Source organism: Physeter macrocephalus, chromosome 11 (assembly GCF_002837175.3).
Source record: "Physeter macrocephalus isolate SW-GA chromosome 11, ASM283717v5, whole genome shotgun sequence".
NCBI classification, from domain to species: Eukaryota; Metazoa; Chordata; class Mammalia; order Artiodactyla; family Physeteridae; genus Physeter; species Physeter macrocephalus.
In genome coordinates, this window is record NC_041224.1 from 26,081,363 (window position 1) to 26,101,654 (window position 20,292).

At 44.0% G+C, this 20,292-nt stretch overlaps 1 protein-coding gene across 11 annotated transcripts in view; it reads left to right on the forward strand.

Moving 5' to 3' along the window:
- Positions 1-20,292, forward strand: part of USP6NL (USP6 N-terminal like) — a 217,589-nt gene that overhangs the window by 182,593 nt on the left and 14,704 nt on the right. For 8 of the 11 annotated variants that reach the window (XM_055087833.1, XM_028494900.2, XM_055087835.1 and 5 more), the window contains one exon: positions 7,266-10,671. In XM_055087833.1, the coding sequence (XP_054943808.1) occupies positions 7,266-8,680 (1,415 nt within the window). In that variant the 3' untranslated portion in view covers positions 8,681-10,671. Of the gene's footprint in view, positions 1-7,265; positions 10,672-10,698; positions 10,788-11,423; positions 11,503-16,253; positions 16,563-17,528; positions 17,656-20,292 lie in introns of those variants that run through there. The other 3 variants (XR_008618511.1, XR_008618513.1, XR_008618512.1) reach the window with 3 other exon arrangements.

Genomic DNA, 20,292 nt, shown 5'->3' on the forward strand with positions numbered 1-20,292 from the left:
TCCGTGTCAGTTAGTTTGATGTCTGCACTAGACAGTAAGTTCCTGGAGGACCGTGACCGTGTCTTCGTGTCGCCAGCACCTAGGGCAGTGCCTGGCATAGAGTAGGCATTCAATCGATATTTTTTAATGAACAAATGAAGCTATAATGTATTTTTTAGGATATAAAAACCTATCGTCTACAAAAGGTTAGCGGGAGGCAGTTTTTGGAGGTGATGGAACCTTCCTGTATCTCGATTGCACACACCGACAAGTCAGTTTAGTTATGTGTCCTGTCTCACTTTTTGAGGGTTTGAGTGCGTTTTCACTTCTATTTGTTTGTATAGTGGAAACTGATGTTACACATGCACAGCAGTTTGTACTGTGTTTGTGATTTGAAACCCTAGGAAACACACAGTACAGGTTTTAAAAATTAAGTTATTTCACAAAGATCTATTGAATTTATGTGGCATTAGAATAGGTTTATAAAAATAAATGTGTTAAATAATTGTGTCCTTTCAGCTTCCCTTATCTTTCAAGTTTAATCTGCTAGAGAGAAAGTCCAGCCTATGAGCCTAACTACAATAATTTTTTTGGATTTTTAAAAACTATCATAGTTATAATTTTGAAAGCATACTGTGTTTCTTTTGATCACCTTGTTGAAAGCTGTAATAGTGTTTGAATTGTATATTATTCTGGCTGATAGTACATTAAACAGAAATGAAACTGCTCGATTTTTCAGATATAAATTTGAAATCAGTAATTTTGTGACAATATTTGAAACCTCAAATGGACTTAATGTTTAATCTGGAAAAAGGAATAAGATGATTCTGTCCCAGAAGAATTTTCCTGACAGTGGCCCCCACCATTTCTCACTGAAAACCGTTAGAACAGTCAGAGTGCATATATTCTGTTGTTGAAATTTAAAAGTAGAAGGTTGCTCACAGGGAAGAGCATTGAGAGCACTTTCCTGTAATTACGTGTCTCTCCTTGGGCGCAGAAAGCTGCTCGTGTCTTCGGAGGCAGTCTGTGAGACTTGTAGTTGCGCGTGGTGTCCACTGGGTGGTGACAGAGACCTGAGTAAGATCAGAGATGGACCAGCCCGAAGGGGCTTGAGACTCTTTAGGGATGCTTAGGAGTATTCTTTTCAGTGGCTTTTCTTTTTTTTTTTTTTTTTTTTTTCCCCCAAGGAAAAAAGTTATTTAAGAAAAAATAATAAGCATTTTTGCATTTATTCTGAAATATATCAAGCTATAGTTCCTTTTTTTTTTTGAGCAGAGTAGTCTTAATTGTTGGCACTGGCATAAAAATACTCACCATTCACATAATGGAACGCTAGTGAAAAACATCATTTAAACTCCTGGTTTTCAGGGAAAGAAGGGAAGAACACAATTTTAGGCAGGGAGCTAGAGGGGGGTGAACAAAAACAATGTTATGTCTGCCGAAAAGAAGTCCAGAATGAAAGTGTGGATAATAAATATTAGTACTTATTGCCTGTTTATAGCCATCTGTTCTGACATCAGTTATGCTTGAATCTTTTAGTTACACTCAGTGGCTTAGGGGTGAAAGGAGATACTTAAACCAAACAAAGGCCAAGTATAGCGGTGTGTGTTTTGGGGGACAGGTAGTTCAAGTAGGTTCAGGTGAATCTATGAAGAGATTGTACAAGAATGTTTAATGCTTATTTGGATCTACTTTTGTGGGAAAGGGCAGAGGATATTTATTAGCATATGAAAATATGACGATGGCATATGTACTTCTTGGAGGGTCTGCCTAGTACAGCTTCAGCTCAGGGAAAGTTGAATAACTAATCTTCACAGAAGAATCGCCTTACAACGAGGTTGGGTAGATTTTTCTCCTTGATTTTGTACTTACCACACAGAGGTCAGCTCCGCCAGGCGCAGGGCCCTCGGGTTTTGGTGCTGTGGTTGCCGAGACTCGGCCTTGCTCAGTTTTTGAGCAACAGGAGCAGGTCCCCGCTCAGACCCATGGGCCCAGCGACCTCTGGGGGGCGATGCTGCACGTGGGCCTCCCCGGCCCTGCTGCCCTCCGCGCTCCTTCCTTCTGTCTCCGTCCTCTCCCTCCCCTCCTCCTCCCCCCTCTTTCTCTCTTTTCCCCTCTTTTCCCCTCTGGTCCCTCCTTCCCACCCCCTTCTCACTCCTCCTCTTGAGAGACAGCCCTTCCCACGGTCACGGTGGCCCTGAGGACCCTTAGAGATGCCAACAGCAAGTGCACATTTGCTCGCTCTTGAATCGCTGAGGAGCTGCGCTGTTCAGGGGGGTTGGGTCACTTACAGGAATAAACTGGACGTGGCAGAGTCCGTGTGTCATCAGTCAGCAACTGCTGGTGGCCCTACCCTGCTCCCTGGTCCCAGGTCACTATGGACAGTAGGTGTAGCCCGGCACTGTTCCCAGCACTGCGGCCCGGCCCTGGCACCGGGGAATAAGCTTACCTTTACCAAGCAAGGCCTCCTTGCCTAACTTGCATTACTGTCCTTAAAATTGGGAGGAATTAGGTTTCTTAAGCACTTCCATTTTAGAAGGCTCCTTCTTATATCCTTGCCTACTGCCTTTTTCAAATTACCTTCCTTTCTTCCATGCTTATTGATAAACTTTATGGGGGCAAAGAGGCCATATCCTCTACATGTCTTTGTGCAGTCGAGGTATTTACCATGCGCCTCTTATAGAATCCTAGTTCTTAGTGAGAGATTGACATTCAGGAATTAATTAGACGCAATGTCCTTTTGTCTGCACTGGATTTTTTTTTTTCCTCCAAACCCTGCTATATCTAGTTTCATAGCTACGTAGATCTTGGGTATTTATAACCGTTATGTTTTGGTACTATTTGAATGGTATGTCGTTATTCTAATTCAGATTAATTACATGAATGAGTGGACATTTTGTCAAAACCTTACTTGTAATTCTGTTACTATTTTAGATGCTATAGGAAGGTCTGCAAAATAAGTAGGACTGCACTTTAAGTAGGTTATCTTCTGCTAAGGTGAAAGGGAAATGTATTATGGGCTACCATAAAAGAACTTTAAGAAGCTACTTTTTTGATATTTTAGAACAGTCATAGATTTTTTTTTTCCCGGTGTGGATTTTGGCCTCTTGACCATTCAGTAAATGGAACATGCTAAAATTTTCTTTTAATTCTAATATAATGTGTAGATGCATAGAATATTAATGTCTCTTCCTTAGAGAAATTCGTGTGTTGACTTGAATATAAAGTAGTGTTAAGTGTAAGGTGAGTACTTTTCTTACCCTTTATATTGAAAAATTAAAACTCCCTTGTATGGATGACACGTACCTTTCCATTTTGTTTCAGGCATGAAATTACCACCTCAGTCCATTACTTCCTTCTCACTTTTTTATTCCTTTTCCTGAGAAATACGTGCCTTATTTTTGTAATCCTGCCTTTTACCCTGTGTCCTATTAGTCTTTACTGATACGGGCCTTTTATGTATCCAAAGGATTTCAGGATGGAAATCTAAGGACATTAGAGTACAGGAACAGGATGTGATGTTCAGTTTTCTCCCCTACTACCTCTTCCCCCTCACGTTCTCCCTCCCACCACCACTGTAAAGTGTTCTTAAAAAATTTCTTCCATTGCATCAGTCCCTTATTAAACCCCACTGTACTGTGTTTCAGTTAGTCCAAACCTAGAATATTGCTTAAATTCTGGGTACCACACTTACAAAGATGCCCTTTATCTTTATCAGCATCAGTAAGTAGCTACAGCTGAATGTCTGCGTTTCCATAGGAAATCACAAGAATCTGTGAAGTAACGGAACTCGAGTTACCCCTGTGGGTCTGTTACTGCCTGTGTCCACCCTCCACATTTACTGTGTTCAGTTGTCTTTTTGACCTGGTTTTGTAAAATAAATTTTAATCACTGTAGTTGGTTTCATTACATTGTTGACAGTGAAAATGTCCTAGAACCATAAAAGCAGATGATCATAAATAATGAAATATGTGACTTTTCACTAACAGGAAAAGCAATCCATAAAATTTGTGTTTAGTAAAGCAAATCAGTTTTGAGGTTTAGGATGTAGACCGAAGGGTAGTGTCTTACTCCGTGCGTGCTGCTGTAACAAAAGCACCACAGACAGTGGCTTAAACAACAGAATTGATTTTCTCATGATTCTGGAGGCTGGAAGTCCAAAATCAAGGTGAGGGCAGGGTTGGTTTCTTCTCCGCTTGGCTTTAGGTGCTACCTTCTCACTGTGTCTTCACGTGGTCCTCCCTCTGTGTGTGTCTGTGTCCACATCACCTCTTCTTATACGGTCACCTGTCATGTTGGATGAGAGGCCCACTCCACTGACCTCATTTAACCTTATTTAGTTCCCTCTGTAAAGGCCTTATCTCCAAATGCAGTCACCTTCTGAGGTTCGGGGGGTTAGGGCTTCAACATAGGAATTCTGAGGGGGCACAATTCAGCCCATAACAAGGAGGTGGTTTTTAGACACAGACCTTGCTGAAGAAGCAAACGTCTATTCTCTGGTGACTCGGCCCCTGCTCTGGTGCCCCGTCCACCTCAGAGGACGCAGGGCGTGTGGCTCTGTCCCAGGGCTACACGTGCCAGGCCCTGCCCAGCACGTCACTCACATTAATCAGGTACCGGCCTTTTCTTCCCTCTTCGGCGTCACCCCCTCTGGTGCATTTGGGCAGGTGAGACAGCAGAAGGAGGTGGGTTGCCCCGCGCGGGGTCCAGAGCCCCCTGTCTGACCACTGCCTCTCCAGCTGGGCATTCCTCCTGCTCTGCCAGGGCCACTCCTCACCCCACTGTCGACCACAACTCAGAGGGACCCGTGGCTGCAGTCCCCGCGGTGCGGGGGGCGGAACCCAGGAGACGCCCCCTGTCTTGGTGGCCCCGTCCCGTTACTCCACCGTGAAGGTGGGAGCACTAAGCCCATCACGAGGCTGCACCCTGTGACCTGATCACCTCCCAAACCCCATCTCCAAGCACCATTACGTGCAGGCGACGCTGGGGAGTTTCAACATGGGTTTTAGGGGGACACAGACATTCAAGCCATAGCAGATAGCTAACCCTCGAAAAACCTAATTTCAAGCGACTGTTTTCGTGACTTGTGAATTGATAAAGACTGAAACCCCAGCGCAGGGTCTGGGCCGAGAGAAGCAGGTGAGGCTTCCGCTGATCAGCGGTGTTCTAGGGAGAAGGCGTGCAACCTGCAGCAGCTGGGCAGCTTGAAATCTGTTCTTCTTTTTTTGTTTTTTTTAATACCGATGTGGAGAATTTTTAGAAACATTTAGAATGATCTCATGGGAAGTAGAGTGTTGGCGGCTCTCTGCAGGCTGCCGGGAGCCGTCGAGTGGCGGGGAGGTGGGACGGCTTGGAGGGCTCAGCGTGAGGATCTCTACAGCTGATCCTGTCTGTCCCTGTAACCGTGCGTCTTGCAGGCATGAATTAGCCACTCTCTCCGGGAGCCACTGTTTTCCTTTTCTTTTTAATGGTTATGTTTTCCATCAGGTTTCCTACACACCAACAACCTGAAAAGGCTGATGTTAGTATTTGATGGAATATCAACCAGCCATTAAATCGGCCAGTCCGATTACTGTGTTGTGCGCTTAGAGAGTTGTCAGAGTGGAGGTGAAAAGAAAATTCCTGCATTCGGTTTTTCTATCATCTCTTCCAGATAATTTGTGTTTGTTGCGGTTATTTTCCTACAGGAAAGAAGGAATTCATATGTTTACTTGGGACTAAATGGATAACTACTTGTAGAGCTGATAAAAACTTTTGGGGGACACCAGATAGATCTTAATTTTATTGTTCGTTTTTAACCCAATAGGCTGAATGACTCCTTGTGAATATTCTGGACTAGGGCTGCATTGGAGTCAACTTTCTCACCTCAATTCCAGATATTTCATATGAGGCTAGTCAGGCTGAACTGGAATGCTCCAGACTATTTTACATGCAACATTCATAAACAAAACTTTTCTCAATGACAAGCATTTTCAAGTTTGGGTTATCACTTAAAATAGTCTGTCCATATATCATAAAACGTCTTTATTATAGAAAGATGCAAGAACCATGTGGATTATGCCAAGACCACTGATTTAGAAAAGCATAAAGTATCTTTAGCTCAATAATTCTTATTCTGGTAGCTTAACTATTTACAGGATATTGCATTGCCATCATTCTCTGCTCCCTCCCCTCCCAAAGAAAAGCTCATTGAATTATTTGAATATCTTAAAGAAAATTATGGTATGTGGGAAAATAATACAATTATCATCACCTAGACCGTAAACTACATAAAAACGAGGCGGCGTCCGCCTGCTCACAGCTGGTGGACTCATGGCTTTCCTCAGGAAACATTTGTTAGGTGGGTGGGTGGCGGAGCATTTGAAGAGTGCAGTGACTTATTTTTAAGTGAGAATGTACAGATTTGTAGTAATAGAAGACATAAAAAACATACATCTTAAGCCTTGGAATTTTTACAAGTGGAGTCTGTTGTTTTTTTCAGGATGGTATTTAAGTGGAGTCCATGTTGCGGTGGATCATTTTAAACACTGTTTACAAAGTGCCCAAGTTATTGCACGTTCCTTTAATTCCTCATTAGTTTTCCCATGTTAGTTATTTAAAATGTAAAACCAAAAGTATCTAATATGATTTTCTCTTTCTTTTTTATTCTTTTTCCCTTTTTTTTTTTTGCATTTAAAGTAGGACCCTCTTAGAGTAGTAATTTGGAAATAGAGAATGCCGTTTCTTTGTATACGGTGGAAGGTACTTAAGAGAATAATAATAAGCTATTTGGGGATAACTTGGAGACCACAGTTGGTCATCAGTTAACTTTTAAACTTGGCAGACCTGCTTGAGGTTGATAGGAACCATTTTGCTGTGATTCCAAAACCGTTTTAGTTGAGGTATGCTTAAGTGGAAGGAATGTAATGGTGAGACACTGAACTACTGACCTGCAGGATTGTTTTAGGAATAGAAATGAGAATATCAGCTTCTCATTCATGAAAAAGCAGGTAACTATCTTAACAAAATATAAGAATCATATGTTACACAGTTGTATGATCCTTACTCATAAGGTTATAAAATCTTCCCATCTGCACATTGCATAATAAGACTTTGAGTTTTGGTATGCCTTAGTATCAGTCTCTCTAAAAACTGCTTCTCCTAAGCCACTAAAATTCTGTGTGTATGTGTATGCATGTGCTTGAGTGCACACATGAAAAGTAAGCAGTTATTCATGATGTAGTTCTTATATTTGATACCGTTTCTTCATGCACTTATGTCACTTATGAATTGATCTTTCCCTTTAGGTAAAGAGGATGAATTTCCCAAGAAACCTTTGGGACAACTTCCCCCTGAATCTCAATCAGCTGGCATCAGTCACCTGAGCAACGGACAGAGAAGTGTGGGCAGGTCAAGTCCGCATCTGGACGGCAGGAGAGAGAGCAGCTCATCACCTTACAAAGCCCACGAGCATTCCCCTCCCCGTCAAAGTAGAACAGGTACCCCCGAGAGGGCGCGGCAGCTGCGGCAGAAGTCGGTGGACGAGGAGAGTAAAAAGCTTAAAGACGAGGTGGATTTTCAAAGGAGACTTCCATCGGGTCCACAGGACAATTCCAGGCAGTATAACCACGCAGCCGCTAACCAGAATAGCAACGCCACTTCACACATCAGGAAGGAGTTTGTGCCCAAATGGAATAAGCCGTCAGATATCTCAGCTATTGAGAAAACCGCCAAGTATGCCATTGAAGGCCGAAGTCGGGCCGCACACCCCACGCCGAGAGTCACCGTCCCCGGTTCTGCTGATCCGCGGGCCCCCAGCGTCAGGCAGAAGGTGAAGGTGCTGGATACGGATGAAGGGAAGCGTGGCTCCACCGCCTCGCAGTACGACAATGTACCCGGGGATGGAGCCAGCACGGCCCTGGAGCAGGCGCTGGAGAGGGCGCGCTCCCAGAGCCCCAGGGGCATGGCCTACCCTCACAGCCCAAGGAGGCACGCTGAGCCCAGCTCCAGTCCATCCAGAGCCCCGAACACGTTTACGTTTAAAGTACAGCCTCCGAGTTATGCAAAATATCCATCCCAGTTAGATGGGGAGGATCGAGGGGCAGCGCTCCCCCCATCTTACAGTGACCCCCCCACTTACCAGGGCAGTTCTCCAAAACGCATCCCTGCTGCTAACAGCAGCTTTGTGTCTCCACTGTTTCCCCACGGGACACCAGTGAATCCTTCCCGGAGACCTTACGGTTCTACCCTCTCGACTGATGTTTCTCCAGAGAAATCTTACAGCCGCCCAACTCCTCTGGTCCAGCCGTCCAGTCGAATAGAAGTTCTCCCTGTTGATATTGGTGCTGGGGGATATTCGGGCAATTCGGGGTCACCAAAGATTGGGAAATTCCTCCTTCCTCCGGTGGATTGTTTGCCAGATAACGGAAAATGGTCGGAAGTTGGTTACGCATTGAGACCAGAGATGCACGGACAGTCGTGGACTTGTGATGCCAACCGTAGCCACTTAAGCAGTTTACCCAAATACCCCACCTTTCAACACGTCCCCTATCAGGACCACACCCTCCCTGCAGTTTCAGCAGATAGTCCGGTGCGGTATCGAACTTCCCCAGCTCTGGAAGATGCCAGTTCATCTGGGTATCAGTATTCAGGGCCCTTGCCTCCAGTGTATCACTACAGGAATCGGGATGGACTCTCTATCCAGGAATCAGTATTGCTGTGAGAATTGATCTGTACTTGCTGCAGACAAAAGAATAGAAACCATATGAAACCTACATTGCTATGTTGATAATTGCCAAAGCAGTATTTTATACAGTTGTGAACAACTCGCACAATTCTCGTGTATGTCAGTAGTAAGAATATATGGAAGTGATTTCATCCCCACCTAGATGCTGCTTAAGATGAGCTTTTAACTTGCATCATCACTGAACCTGTTAAAAAGAATTTAACCCGGAAACATAGCAATAGTATTTAGGGATGCACGCACAGTTTCATTTATATCTTTCTCCAAAATCTGAATATTTGTAGCCCATTCTATTTTGAGTACTGATACAAAGCACTGAAAAACTGTAGAATAGATATTTTTAAGGCTGTGTGTAGTGTACGTGTCTTTTAATAGATACTATATGCATCTACGCATACACATTTGAACACAGAACTCAAGAAATGTTTAAAAAAAAAAAAAACCAACTACTTTTCATCTAGATCCATGGAATAATTTATTCTACTTCTTTTCCCTACCTTGTCTTTTGGTCACGTTTTTTTTTTCCCCCTTATATTTTTAACCTAGGTCTTAAACTGACTCGAGGGTTTGCCCTGGCTTAATTCAGCATCTCACGGAATGCTCAGCTTTCTCGTTCAGTTGCTCATTCAGTTTTCAATCTGAAAATTAAAGACATTGGAGAGAAAGGCTAACCACTTAATGGTGCTTAAAATCGGGGCAGTTTAATTTTATGACCAAAGGTGCAGCGCGCGATGTATCCGTGTTCACCGAGAGATCAGCTTTCGTGCGTCTGCGCCCTTTTTTCTGGTCTGACCCTCGCAAAGCTCAGAGCAGAGTGTTCCTTGCCAGATGCCCAGGAAGTGTACACACAGCCCTCCGGCGGATGCCAGCAGGAGAAGCTGCAAGTTACTGATCATCAAGCACTCACACGGGGCAGCAGAACAAATTCCTTTACGTGCATTTGAAAGCAAGATTAACAATATGGTTACTTCTTACTTCTGCCCCTTAAATTACTGTGGAGTCTCCCCGCAAAGGGCCGCGGGGTGGCATTTACATGATCTTTTCTTGGCCCTCTTCTTTAAAGAATGTAGTCAGTGAATATTGCTGCTCGTAGGCCATTAAATTATCGCTGTGTAAAATTGTAAAAGATGATCCTAATTATTACTAGGAACCTCAGATTTTGGTAGGTTTTTTTTTTTTTTTTTTAAATAGCGTGACTTTCATACTTTCAAAAATCTTTTTTTGTTGTTGTTTGTTTCAGTGAAAAATTCAGGTTCATGGTAACAAATCAGCAGTGTCTTTCAAAATCTTCTGTTACACTACGATGACCAAAACACTGAACAAGTTTTGGGCACTCCAAGAAAGTATGCCTTTGGGTTTCACTGGAGAGCTTGTTTTCAACATTACTTTGATCCTATTTGAACAATAGGGAATAGAAAACCTAACATTGATGGTTCTTCTTGTTGCAAGTTGGGGCTTTAAGCTTTCAAGGTACAGAAGTATGTCTTTCAAAATGAGAGTAACATTTGTTTAGCTAGTGAATGTGACAATATTTTTTATGTATATAATGAGTCTAATATAATTTTAATCAACTTGGTAATGATGTTATTAAATGGCGAAACAAATGCAGCGTATTAGCAGCCAAACACTGCACGGAAACTCCGATCCACCAGGCTCCTGGTTCAGATCATGTGGAAGCTTAGAAATAAATGTATATAAAATTGTAGCTGGGGATGTGAATTCCAGTTTTAAACCATGATTCTGTGACTTGTAATAAACCAAGCTGTACAATTTAGTTTATGATAGCAGCATCAGAGCTGTTCCAAAATATATATATATATCAACAGTGGTAAATACTGTAGTTTTATATATATATATATAAGCAAAAAGTATATGCACACACACTATTTTCTTATGTCACCTATGACTTTTTTATCTGTATACTTTTTTTGATGTGATTGTTTTTAACATGCTAAATAAGTATATTTTGTTTTGTGTCTTTCATGTGCTTTTTTCAGATGGCATCTCTGATTTTTCTAAAGCTAGTTCCTTTCTAACTGAGTAGATACTGTGTAGCGTTTGCCTGCATGACTTATATGTATCACAGGTCTGTATTATATGTTTTACTCATTTCCAGTAGTTCAGTATTTAGAACCGCATCACCTGCCCTTTATTTGATTTAATCAGCCATTGTTGATAGTGATAAGGTACTATTTTCAGTCTTCCCCCGTTATAAAATGTAGATCTGTTAGTTTTTCAAGTAGGAAAATTTAATTCAGAGTCATTTTGCCACAGTACAGTTTTACTCTTTCAAATTTATCTTTTAATAAAAGATAAATAGTGAAATAATGATAAAAGATGAAGTAACATTCATAAAGTAGGCTAAGTGTATTTATAAAAAACATTTGGTGAGGATCTTCATGGTGTGGAGACTGATTGTGCTTTAACTGCATGTACCTGAGTAACTATTTTGCCGCTATTAAGTCTTTTCTTCATAGCAGTTTTGCCTAACACAGTAAGCACTTTGATACAGTTTTTATTTTTTTAATATTCAGTTTGAAAAGTTGAAGAAACTTAGACCCCAGTGTCTCAAAGGGTTTTAACACTTCGACTCTTTCAGGTGCTTATGTTGCTTACAGGATTTTAAAAATAGCTTTGAGAGCTGGGAGATAGCCATAGCTGTCAAATCAGACACCCTGGTATTGCAGGGGAGGAAAAAAAAAATTCTTCTTCTGCCCTCTAGGTTCTCCATCCACGCCCTGTAGATTGGACTGACAAAGGACAGACTAATGGGAGAAAAGCAACTGGAAGGTCATTAACACGTGCGTCCTGCATTCACGCGGTATCCGGTGATCAGTCACTCAAAGGGAGGGTTAGCTTGGGGTCTCTCCACCCAACTTAGTCAAGGCAGGGGTGAGGGAGGTAAGGGGGAGAAGGGGCACTTATGGAAAAGCAGGTGACTTTCTGGAAAATAAACGGGCCTTAAGAGAGCAGGTGGGAGACATGATCGTCTGTGACGGGGTCTGGTGGGGCGCCAGAAGAGGAGGTTATAGAGCTGCCCCAGGAGGGCGGGCATTTAGGAGAGTTGCGTTCTTTGGGGGTGCGGGGGGGTGGCGCTCTGCTTTTAGGCAGATAAGGGATTTCAGGAACTCAAATGCCTTCAGCTCAAAAAGCGTTTTTATTGCCCAGTGGCCTATTTTGGAGTGACAGGTCCCGATCCCCTTCACTGTCACTGACAGAATGTATCTCAAAAGAAGGAAGAGAGATTCAGGTAATGGGGCATTTCCGGAGAAGAAAAATGGTTGTTTACAGGATGTGATGTCATTGTTTGAACTTTTTTTCATTTTAAGAAGATTCTTGTACTAAATTTATATCATACTCAGAGTCACTTTAACATGGAGTTTTATATTTGTGGTCATTTCAGATCTCTCCCTCAGGGCTCGTTAATACTATAAGCACAAAAGTGACACCTAGTCAATACTTTGCTAAGATCCCTTTTCTTTTCATTTTCATAATTAGAGAAAAGCAGTCCATCTCCACAAATAGGGATTTATTCACAGAGGATCTACAGCTTAATCTTCTGGAAATATTATTCTCAGTTATCTTTATTTATTTACTTTTTAGCATCTTTTTTGGAGTATAATTGCTTTACAGTGGTGTGTTAGTTTCTGCTTTACAACAAGGTGAATCAGCTATACGTATACACGTATCCGCGTATCTCCTCCCTCTTGCGTCTCCCTCCCTCCCTCCCTCCCTATCCCACCCCTCTAGGTGGTCACAAAGCACCGAGCTGATCTCCCTGTGCTATGTGGCTGCTTCCCACTAGCTATCTGTTTTATGTTTGGTAGTGTATATGTGTCCATGCCACTCTCTCACTTCGTCCCAGCTCGCTTATCTTTTAGATTCACACCTTTGTTGTAGTATGCACTTGATTGTGGGTTAATTAAGACTATGGTTTTGGCAGTCTGTTTCTTTGCTTTAATTGTCCTTTAATGGATTTTAAATTTCATTTCTAATGTTGATATTAACAGTTATTGACCAGATGGTTTTAATAAGTCAAACTTTACTTTTATAATGACCTAAGGCATTGAGAATAGGAAGAAAGGATTCCATTTAACATTTATGTATGAATTGTACTTTCAGAAGAATTTTCAGTTTCCATAAATCTAAGCATAATTGCCACCATTTTATCAATAAGAATTCTGAAAAATAGAGGAACAAATGTTAGATCTCATAGGAGTGGATCTTGACCCCTGCTGCTCGTTAGAACTGGGGAAATATTTTTTTTAAATTGATTGTATATTACCACTGTGAGCTGTCTCAAAAATCCTTAACAGATCAGTTTCAGAGCTTAGAAACTCTGATTTCAGGTAAGTTAAGAAAATTTCCACTGGAAAGACTAACATTACCAGCCATCTCTGTAAATGCTCATGAACTACTGGCAGTTGTGGAAAGTAGCAGTGGCTTCAGCTGAAGGTGGCCTGACCCGGTACTTTCTCTCATTATGTCTTATAGTAGTTCTTCCAAATAGGTAGAGCCTTAACGAGGATTTCCATTTTCCTGGACAACCTCTGTCACTTTCCTTAAGTGACAGGCTAAAAAGAGGCTTAAGCTGTCAGGAAGCCCAAGTGTGTTTTCCCCACGTGAGAAGCTGAGACGATGCTGCACATCCTGGTCTTCCACTTGACCGGTCAGCATTTTATTGAGCACCTACAGTGTACTAGTTGCCATGGGACTGTGCTAGGTTCATGCTTCAAGATAGGAGGCACATTTTGTAATCTGTGTTTCAATTCAGTGTTGGGGGTGGGACGTGCACAGGTGACTATTATGGGCACAGAAAGGCCCAGCCCAAGAGGGTGGGGGAGGGCCTGAGTGGAGGATTCTCAGAGTAGATGGACTAAAGGGAGGGGAAGGGGGCGTCTATACAGAGGGGATGGGACGAGCAACCGCGTGGTGCGCGTGGGGAAGTTTCTCGCTTTGGTGTGCGTGTGGGGTGGGGTGGGAGGGTCCGCAGAGGCCAGGTCCTGGAGGGCCTTTTGTGGCCTGTGGAGGCGGATGCAGGGGCGCAGGCCTGGGGGAAGTTAGGACAGTTGCAGCAGGTGTTCTGTCTACAAGGTGGTCCAGAGCTCAATGCCAGGGAAGAAGTTACGAAGAAAAGGTGATGAACTTGAGAACTGTTTACTAAGTAAAATTGGCAAAACTTGATAATTGGTTGAGTGTAACCACAATAATTAAGAAAAGTAGCTGACATTACTGAATGCTTGCTGTGCATCTGGCACTGTGCTAAGCGTTTTACCTGTATTAACTCACTTAATTCTCAGAATAACTCTCTGAAGTGTGTACGACCCTAATTCCCAGTTTACAGATGAGAAAACTAAGGCACGAAGAGTTGAAGGAACTTACCCCGGGTGACAGCTGGTAGGTAAGAGAGCCGGACTTGAATCTGAATCTAGGGCCTGTGCTTCCCTCCCCACCACCGACAGTTTTAAGGAGGTATAACTTACCTACCGTAAAATTCACCCATTTTAGTGTACACGTCAGTGATTTTTTGGTAAATTTACAGACTTGTGCAACCATCACAACAGACCAATTTTAGAACATTTCCATCATCTCAAAAAGATCTCTTGTCCCCATTTGCAATATCCATTCCCACCCCCAGCCTCAGGCAACCACTAATCCACCTTATATCTCTTTCATTTCCCTTTTCTGGACATTTTGTATAAATGGAATCAGATAATATGTGGGATTTTTGCATCTGGCTTCTTTTGTACTTAGCCTAATGTTTCTGAGGTTCATCCATGTGTAGCACGTGTCAGTAACTACTTTCTTTTTTATTGCTGAATAGTATTTTGTTGTATGGCTAGATCACATTTTGTTTATCCAGTCACCAGTTGATAGACATTTGGATTGTTTTCACATGGTGCTGTGGACCATTTGTGTACAGGTATTTGTGTGGCCTTGTTTTCACTTCCCTTGGGTATGTATTTAGCAGTGCTATTGCTGGTTTTTATGATAAGCTTGTGTTTAACTTTCTAAGAAACTCCCACACTCTTCCAAAGTGTCTGTACCATTTACGTTCCCACCAGCAATGTTTGAGGCTTCTGATTTCTCCACACCCTCACCAATACTTGTTGTTTTATATTTTTCGGTTATAGCCGTTCTAGTGGGTGTGAAGTGATATCTCATTGTGGCTTTGATTTGCATTTCTCGAATGGCTAAATGATGTTGAGCATCTTTTCATCTTTTTATGAATCATTCATGTATATTCTTTGGTGAAATGTCTATTCAGATCTTCTGCTCACTTGTTTAATTGGGTTTCATTTTTGAAAAGTAAGTGTTCTTAAAATACTCTGGATACAAGTCCTTTGTAAGATGTATTTGCAAATATTTTCTCCCAGTCTGTGACATGTCTTTTCAGTTTTTTAATGGTGTCTTTTGAAGTGTGAGTGTTTTTAATTTTAATGAAGTTCGGTTTATTGGTTTTGTCTTTATGGATCATGCTTTTAGTATTGTATCTCTCTGCCTAACCCGAGGTCACAGATGATTTTCTCCTATGTTTTATTTCAGAAGTTTTATTGTTTTAGCTCTTACACTTGGGTCTGTGAGCTGTGTTGAATTATTACTGTATAAGGTGTGAGGTAAGGATCTAAGTTCATGTGGGTATTCAGTGGTCTCAGCACCATGTATTTAAAAGACTGCTTTCCCCAACTGAATTTCCTTGGTACCTCTTAACAAAAATCAATTGACCATATATATAAACATTTATTTTAGGTTTTGAAGTCAGGAAGTGTACATCCTCCAACTATGTTCTTTTTCAAGTTGTTTTGGCTATTTGGGGTCCTTTGCATTTCTATATAAATTTTAGGATCAGCTCGTTAGTTTCTTCAAAAACCAAACCAAAACAACAACCTGTTGAATGTACAGATCAACTTGGGAATCTTAAAATGTTAGGTCTTTTGATCCGTAAACATAGACTATTTATTTTGATCTTTAATTTTGATTTTTAATTTATTTTTCATTTGGTTTTTAATTTATTTTTCATTCATTTTGATCTTTAATTTCAGCAAGGTTTTGTAGCTTTAGTCTTAACACTTCTTTTGTTAAAGGTATTCCTAAGTGTTTTATTTTCCTTGCTCTTGTGAATAGAATTGTGTTCTTGAGAGCCTGTGTGCTTACACATCATTCTGTACTGTTGAGGGGAGAGGAGGCTCAAGGTTGATTTCTTCAGTTCCCAGGTTGGGCGGTGGGGGTGGATAGTGGGGTCACAATCTGATGAAAAGAATTCAGGAGACGGAGCAGGTGTAGGCTTGGTGAGGAAATGGCCTCTCTTTTGACGTGTAGAATCTGAGGAATAGGGGACGGACAGATCGTGCCATCTGATGGGCAGCCGGGAATTCCAGAGAGATTTGGACTTGCCGGCCTGTAAGGATCAAGTCATAGGAGAGCACCTGACTCGGGAAAAGATGAGCTGAGGATGGGAGAGCCTGGGGGGGTGGGTCACTGACAGTTAAGAGGTGCCCCAGGGAAGGAGGTGTGAAGGACTCAGAGGGACAGTCCTGGACTGGTTCTGCAGTACACAGGTGCCCGGTGATTGAAGACGGAGCTTCGGAGTCAGACTGACTCGAGTTTGAAGTCGACATCCATGGAGGCCACGTTGTCGATTCTGGGAAATCGTGAAGTAGCAGGACGACAGTATCCGTGTCCTCGGGGACCTGATGTGATCCATTTCCTCCTCTGTAGTATGGAGATTGTAGCGCTTATTTCATGGAGTTGTGAGGATTAAATGAGTTGACTTGTGCAAAGTGTCCAGCGTAGCGTCATCACGCGGTAGTAACGTGGAATGTTACCTGTCGTCACACGACCCCACGGAGCTGGGCATTAGAGACCAGGCGGGTGTGGACCCTGACTTCATGGAGCTGAGAGTCTCGTGAGCAGCACAGAGGCACACACGACACGACACGACACGACACGACACGACACGACACGTGGGGGGAGGGATGGCACAGGGCGATGGGAGAGGAGGGGCCCTGGCTAGGGGGCGGGGAATCCCAGGAAGGAGGAAGTGGTCGGTGGCCTCAGTGCAGCAGAAAGGCCCATTGCCTTGACTGAAGAAACGATTGGGGTTTGACAGTTTGGGGGTCGGTGCCGTCATCGGCCGCCTCCTAGAGCTACGGCCAGGTTGGCACCCATGGGTGGCGATGTCAGTCTCTCCAGAGAAGGGTGGGTGGAGAGAGGGGCTGGGAGGGGTGGATTTACATGGGGAAAATAATGCCAGTTAGAGGGTAGTTCTGACCATTCAAACACTCAAGTACCTCTACCAACCAGCCTGTGGTTTTATTCCAGTTTGTTGCGTTCTATATTCATGGGGATTAAAACACCAATGATTAACCTTTCTGTAGTTCAGACTTTCCACTTTAATTTGGAGGAAAATCAGCATAATCTGAAGATAAAACAGGCTGCATCAAGAAAACTCTCATATCCCGCCCAGGAACATCCTTGACTCTGGAGAGCAGTTCTTTGAGTTTTGCTGGCATGTGCAGCGCACTAAGGAGGTGTGATCTAGAAGTCGCCGTGCACGGACGGTGGAGAGGCTCACTGCTCTGAAAGCTAAACACCAGTCAGCGATGAACCGTGGCTCCCAGAAAGCCCAGGCTTGAATGCGGCTGTCAGCTCTGTCAGCTCTGCCAAGATCCCTGGTGTGGCGCCAGGCAGGTCACTCAGCCTCCCCAGGCCTGGGTTCTCTGATCTGCAAACTCTGGAGGTCGGAAGGAGAGTCTGAAAAGGGCTCTGCCTCAAACTCTAAGGGGAGGGTGCCCTGACCCCAGGCCTCCTTGTCTGCTTTGTGCAGGTACCATGTCGGGTGCTAGGAAAACAGTGGTGAGCAAAGACCAGATGGCCCCTGGCATCACGGAGTGGACGGTCGTGTGGGGAAGGCTGGCGTTCTTTGTTACCCGCATAAATGAAGACCCACATCTGTGGCCGGGCCCAGGAGGGAGGAGGACCCAGTGCGCTCGGGCCCCTGTGATAATGACAAGCACGAAGGTGATGCTCGTGAGAAATGATGCGGCTTGAATTGTACGGGCAGCGAAGTCGGTGCGGTAATGGGCCAAGGAAACCGGCTCACGGCCGTGGGAGATGAGGGGCCCTCGCAGGACAGCCTGGGAGCAGAGGACGCAGAGTAGCAAATATGGCACAGACCGTTCAGGTTGCTGACGTGAAGGCAGTCGTACATTATCAACCGTGTCTGTACCCACGAATAATACCATTCGCAGGACCACCTTTGGAAAGGCGGATGACGATGGCCCTGGCCGTCTGCAGTTTGCTGGAGTAGACTGGAGGCCGGCACACCTGCGCTGCAGTCTGAGCTTGCCACTGTCGGCAGGTGAGCTTGGGCAAGTCACGTTCCCTTTCTGGGCTTCACTTTCTCAGCTCTAAAACGTGAGTGTTCAAGCTAGACAGGGTGGTGGAGATGACCTCGGACAGCGGATCTCAACCAGGGCTGCGAACGAGAGTCACTCGAGAAGCTGCCAGAAATACTGATGCTCAGTCCCCACCAGACCAATAAGTCAGAATCTCCCTGGCTGAGGCCTAGGAATTAGGATTTTTTAAAAAAATTAAACACACAGTCCAATATTTCATGATTCTATAACCTGTCCCTCAGAACTGAACCATGTGATGCAATTGTATAGGAATAAACTGCAAGAAGCCAGAACCTTGGGCTTGAAATCTTTGTTGAGAAACCATGAATGACCTGCCTCTCTTAACAAGCAAAGTGTTTTGACTGTGAAGAAAGGAGACGTCCCTCCCTTTCCACCTCTACATCTTTATTGTTCTAGCTCCCATGTCATTCTTCGGTCACTATCCGGAGACACCTTAAAATCACGTGAGGGCATTTCTAAGAGGGTTTGAATGGTGTGTGGAAAGAGCTCAGGCTTGCAGCAAACTTGGAGATGAGTCTTAGCTTTTCCACTAACCCTGCTGGACCTCAGCCTCTTGAGTAAAATAGGGAAAATGAGACCTGCCCTGCAGGGTCGCTCTGAAGATGTACTGAGGTAATGTATGTGTAATACAGTGCCTGGGACAGAGATGCTCCATAAACGTTAAATGATGAATAGAAATATTTGTATAGGGAAAGGGCTAATATCATTTCTATCTAAAGGGCTTGTTTTTTCCCTTGAGACTTGTGAAGTACCCCCAAGTGGAATATGGGCAAAGCATAGTAAAAGAAAAGGTACAGGTAAGTACAAAGCGATTAAACATCTTCTCCATCTCCATTAATTAGACAAACTGAAATTGAAGCAATGATTGACACACAGTTGGCCAAAAGGATGTCTGTGCCCCGCTAGTGGGAGGAAAATGCACCCCAAACGTGCCACTTCCCACGCTGTGTTATCCAGACGGCAGCACCACTTCCAAGAGCAGAAATACGTGTGGATGTAAAAGCATGTCTGTTTCACCATTGTTTGTAATAAAGAAGAACTGGAAATAGCCTGAATGTCCATCAACAGAGGATAGGTTAAATGAGCGTGTAACCATATAAAAGAACACTAACACTGTTCACCCTTTAAAAATACGGAGATGGCCTGATATGTACTGACATGGGAAGATGTCTGCTTTATTGCCCAGTGAACCATGCTACAAACAGCATTCACATAGCCCTTGGTTGACTTTCCAGCTTCTGCCTCTGGCCCTTCAGGGGCCAGCCTTGAAGCGGACGGCATTGTGGTGTTGAAGGTCGTGCATCGGGTGGGGTCGGGGGTCACTCACCGTAGGTTTGGGAGGGCCAGGGAAGTTCTACGTACGCGAGCTTCGAAGCCTTGAGGACAGACAGACTCTGAAGAAGCTTTTAGAACTGATGGGCAGGCACCCGGGACGTAAGAACGAGCCACGTTGAAGTAAGACAGGGTGGTGAGGAGGGGTAAAGACCCCTAAAGATGGGGCGATGTCCCAGGTCGGTAGGCATAGGAGGTGAGAGGGAGGCCGGGCAGATACTTCCCACTTGGGTCACCGTTGAAAGGCTTTAACCAAGAATGAGGCTGACAGGGCTTGCAATGGAACTCAGCAAGTGCCCATCCTCCGTGGAGAGGCCCTCAAACTGCCATGCCCTCCCCTTAAGCCGTCCTGCTCCTTCCCTTCCTGTTCTTTCGGCTGGGGAGTTGGCGGAAGAAGAAGGGGCAGGAAATCAGAGAGGTCCCTGGGGCAGCCCTGAAAAGCAGCGGGTGGTCACAGGCCAGGAGCCCCGAGCCCAGAGCACTACTGGAAGCCACACCCTGATTGTCTGAGGCTAGTGTGGCCTGGGGTGAAAGGGCACTTGTTTATTTTCACATCGAAGCTAAAGGTCAAATGATGCCCAGTGAGTGACAGTTTGAAAAGCAATAATAGTTTTTTTGAAAGGCAGGTAACTCAGAAATATGAAGGCCTTGAAACAAGGGGGAGTCCAATCCCTGCTAGTCTCTTCCGGCTGAGTAAGTCGATGTTGGACTTGCTTCTGTTTCAAAGCCTGTGTGGGAAGCTGTCTTCTCTTCCCCGCTGGCCCCATCAGAAACAATGGCGGGTGTTTATTGATTCCAGAAAGAGGTGAGGAGGTTTTAAACCTGGACTTCTTTTTCAAA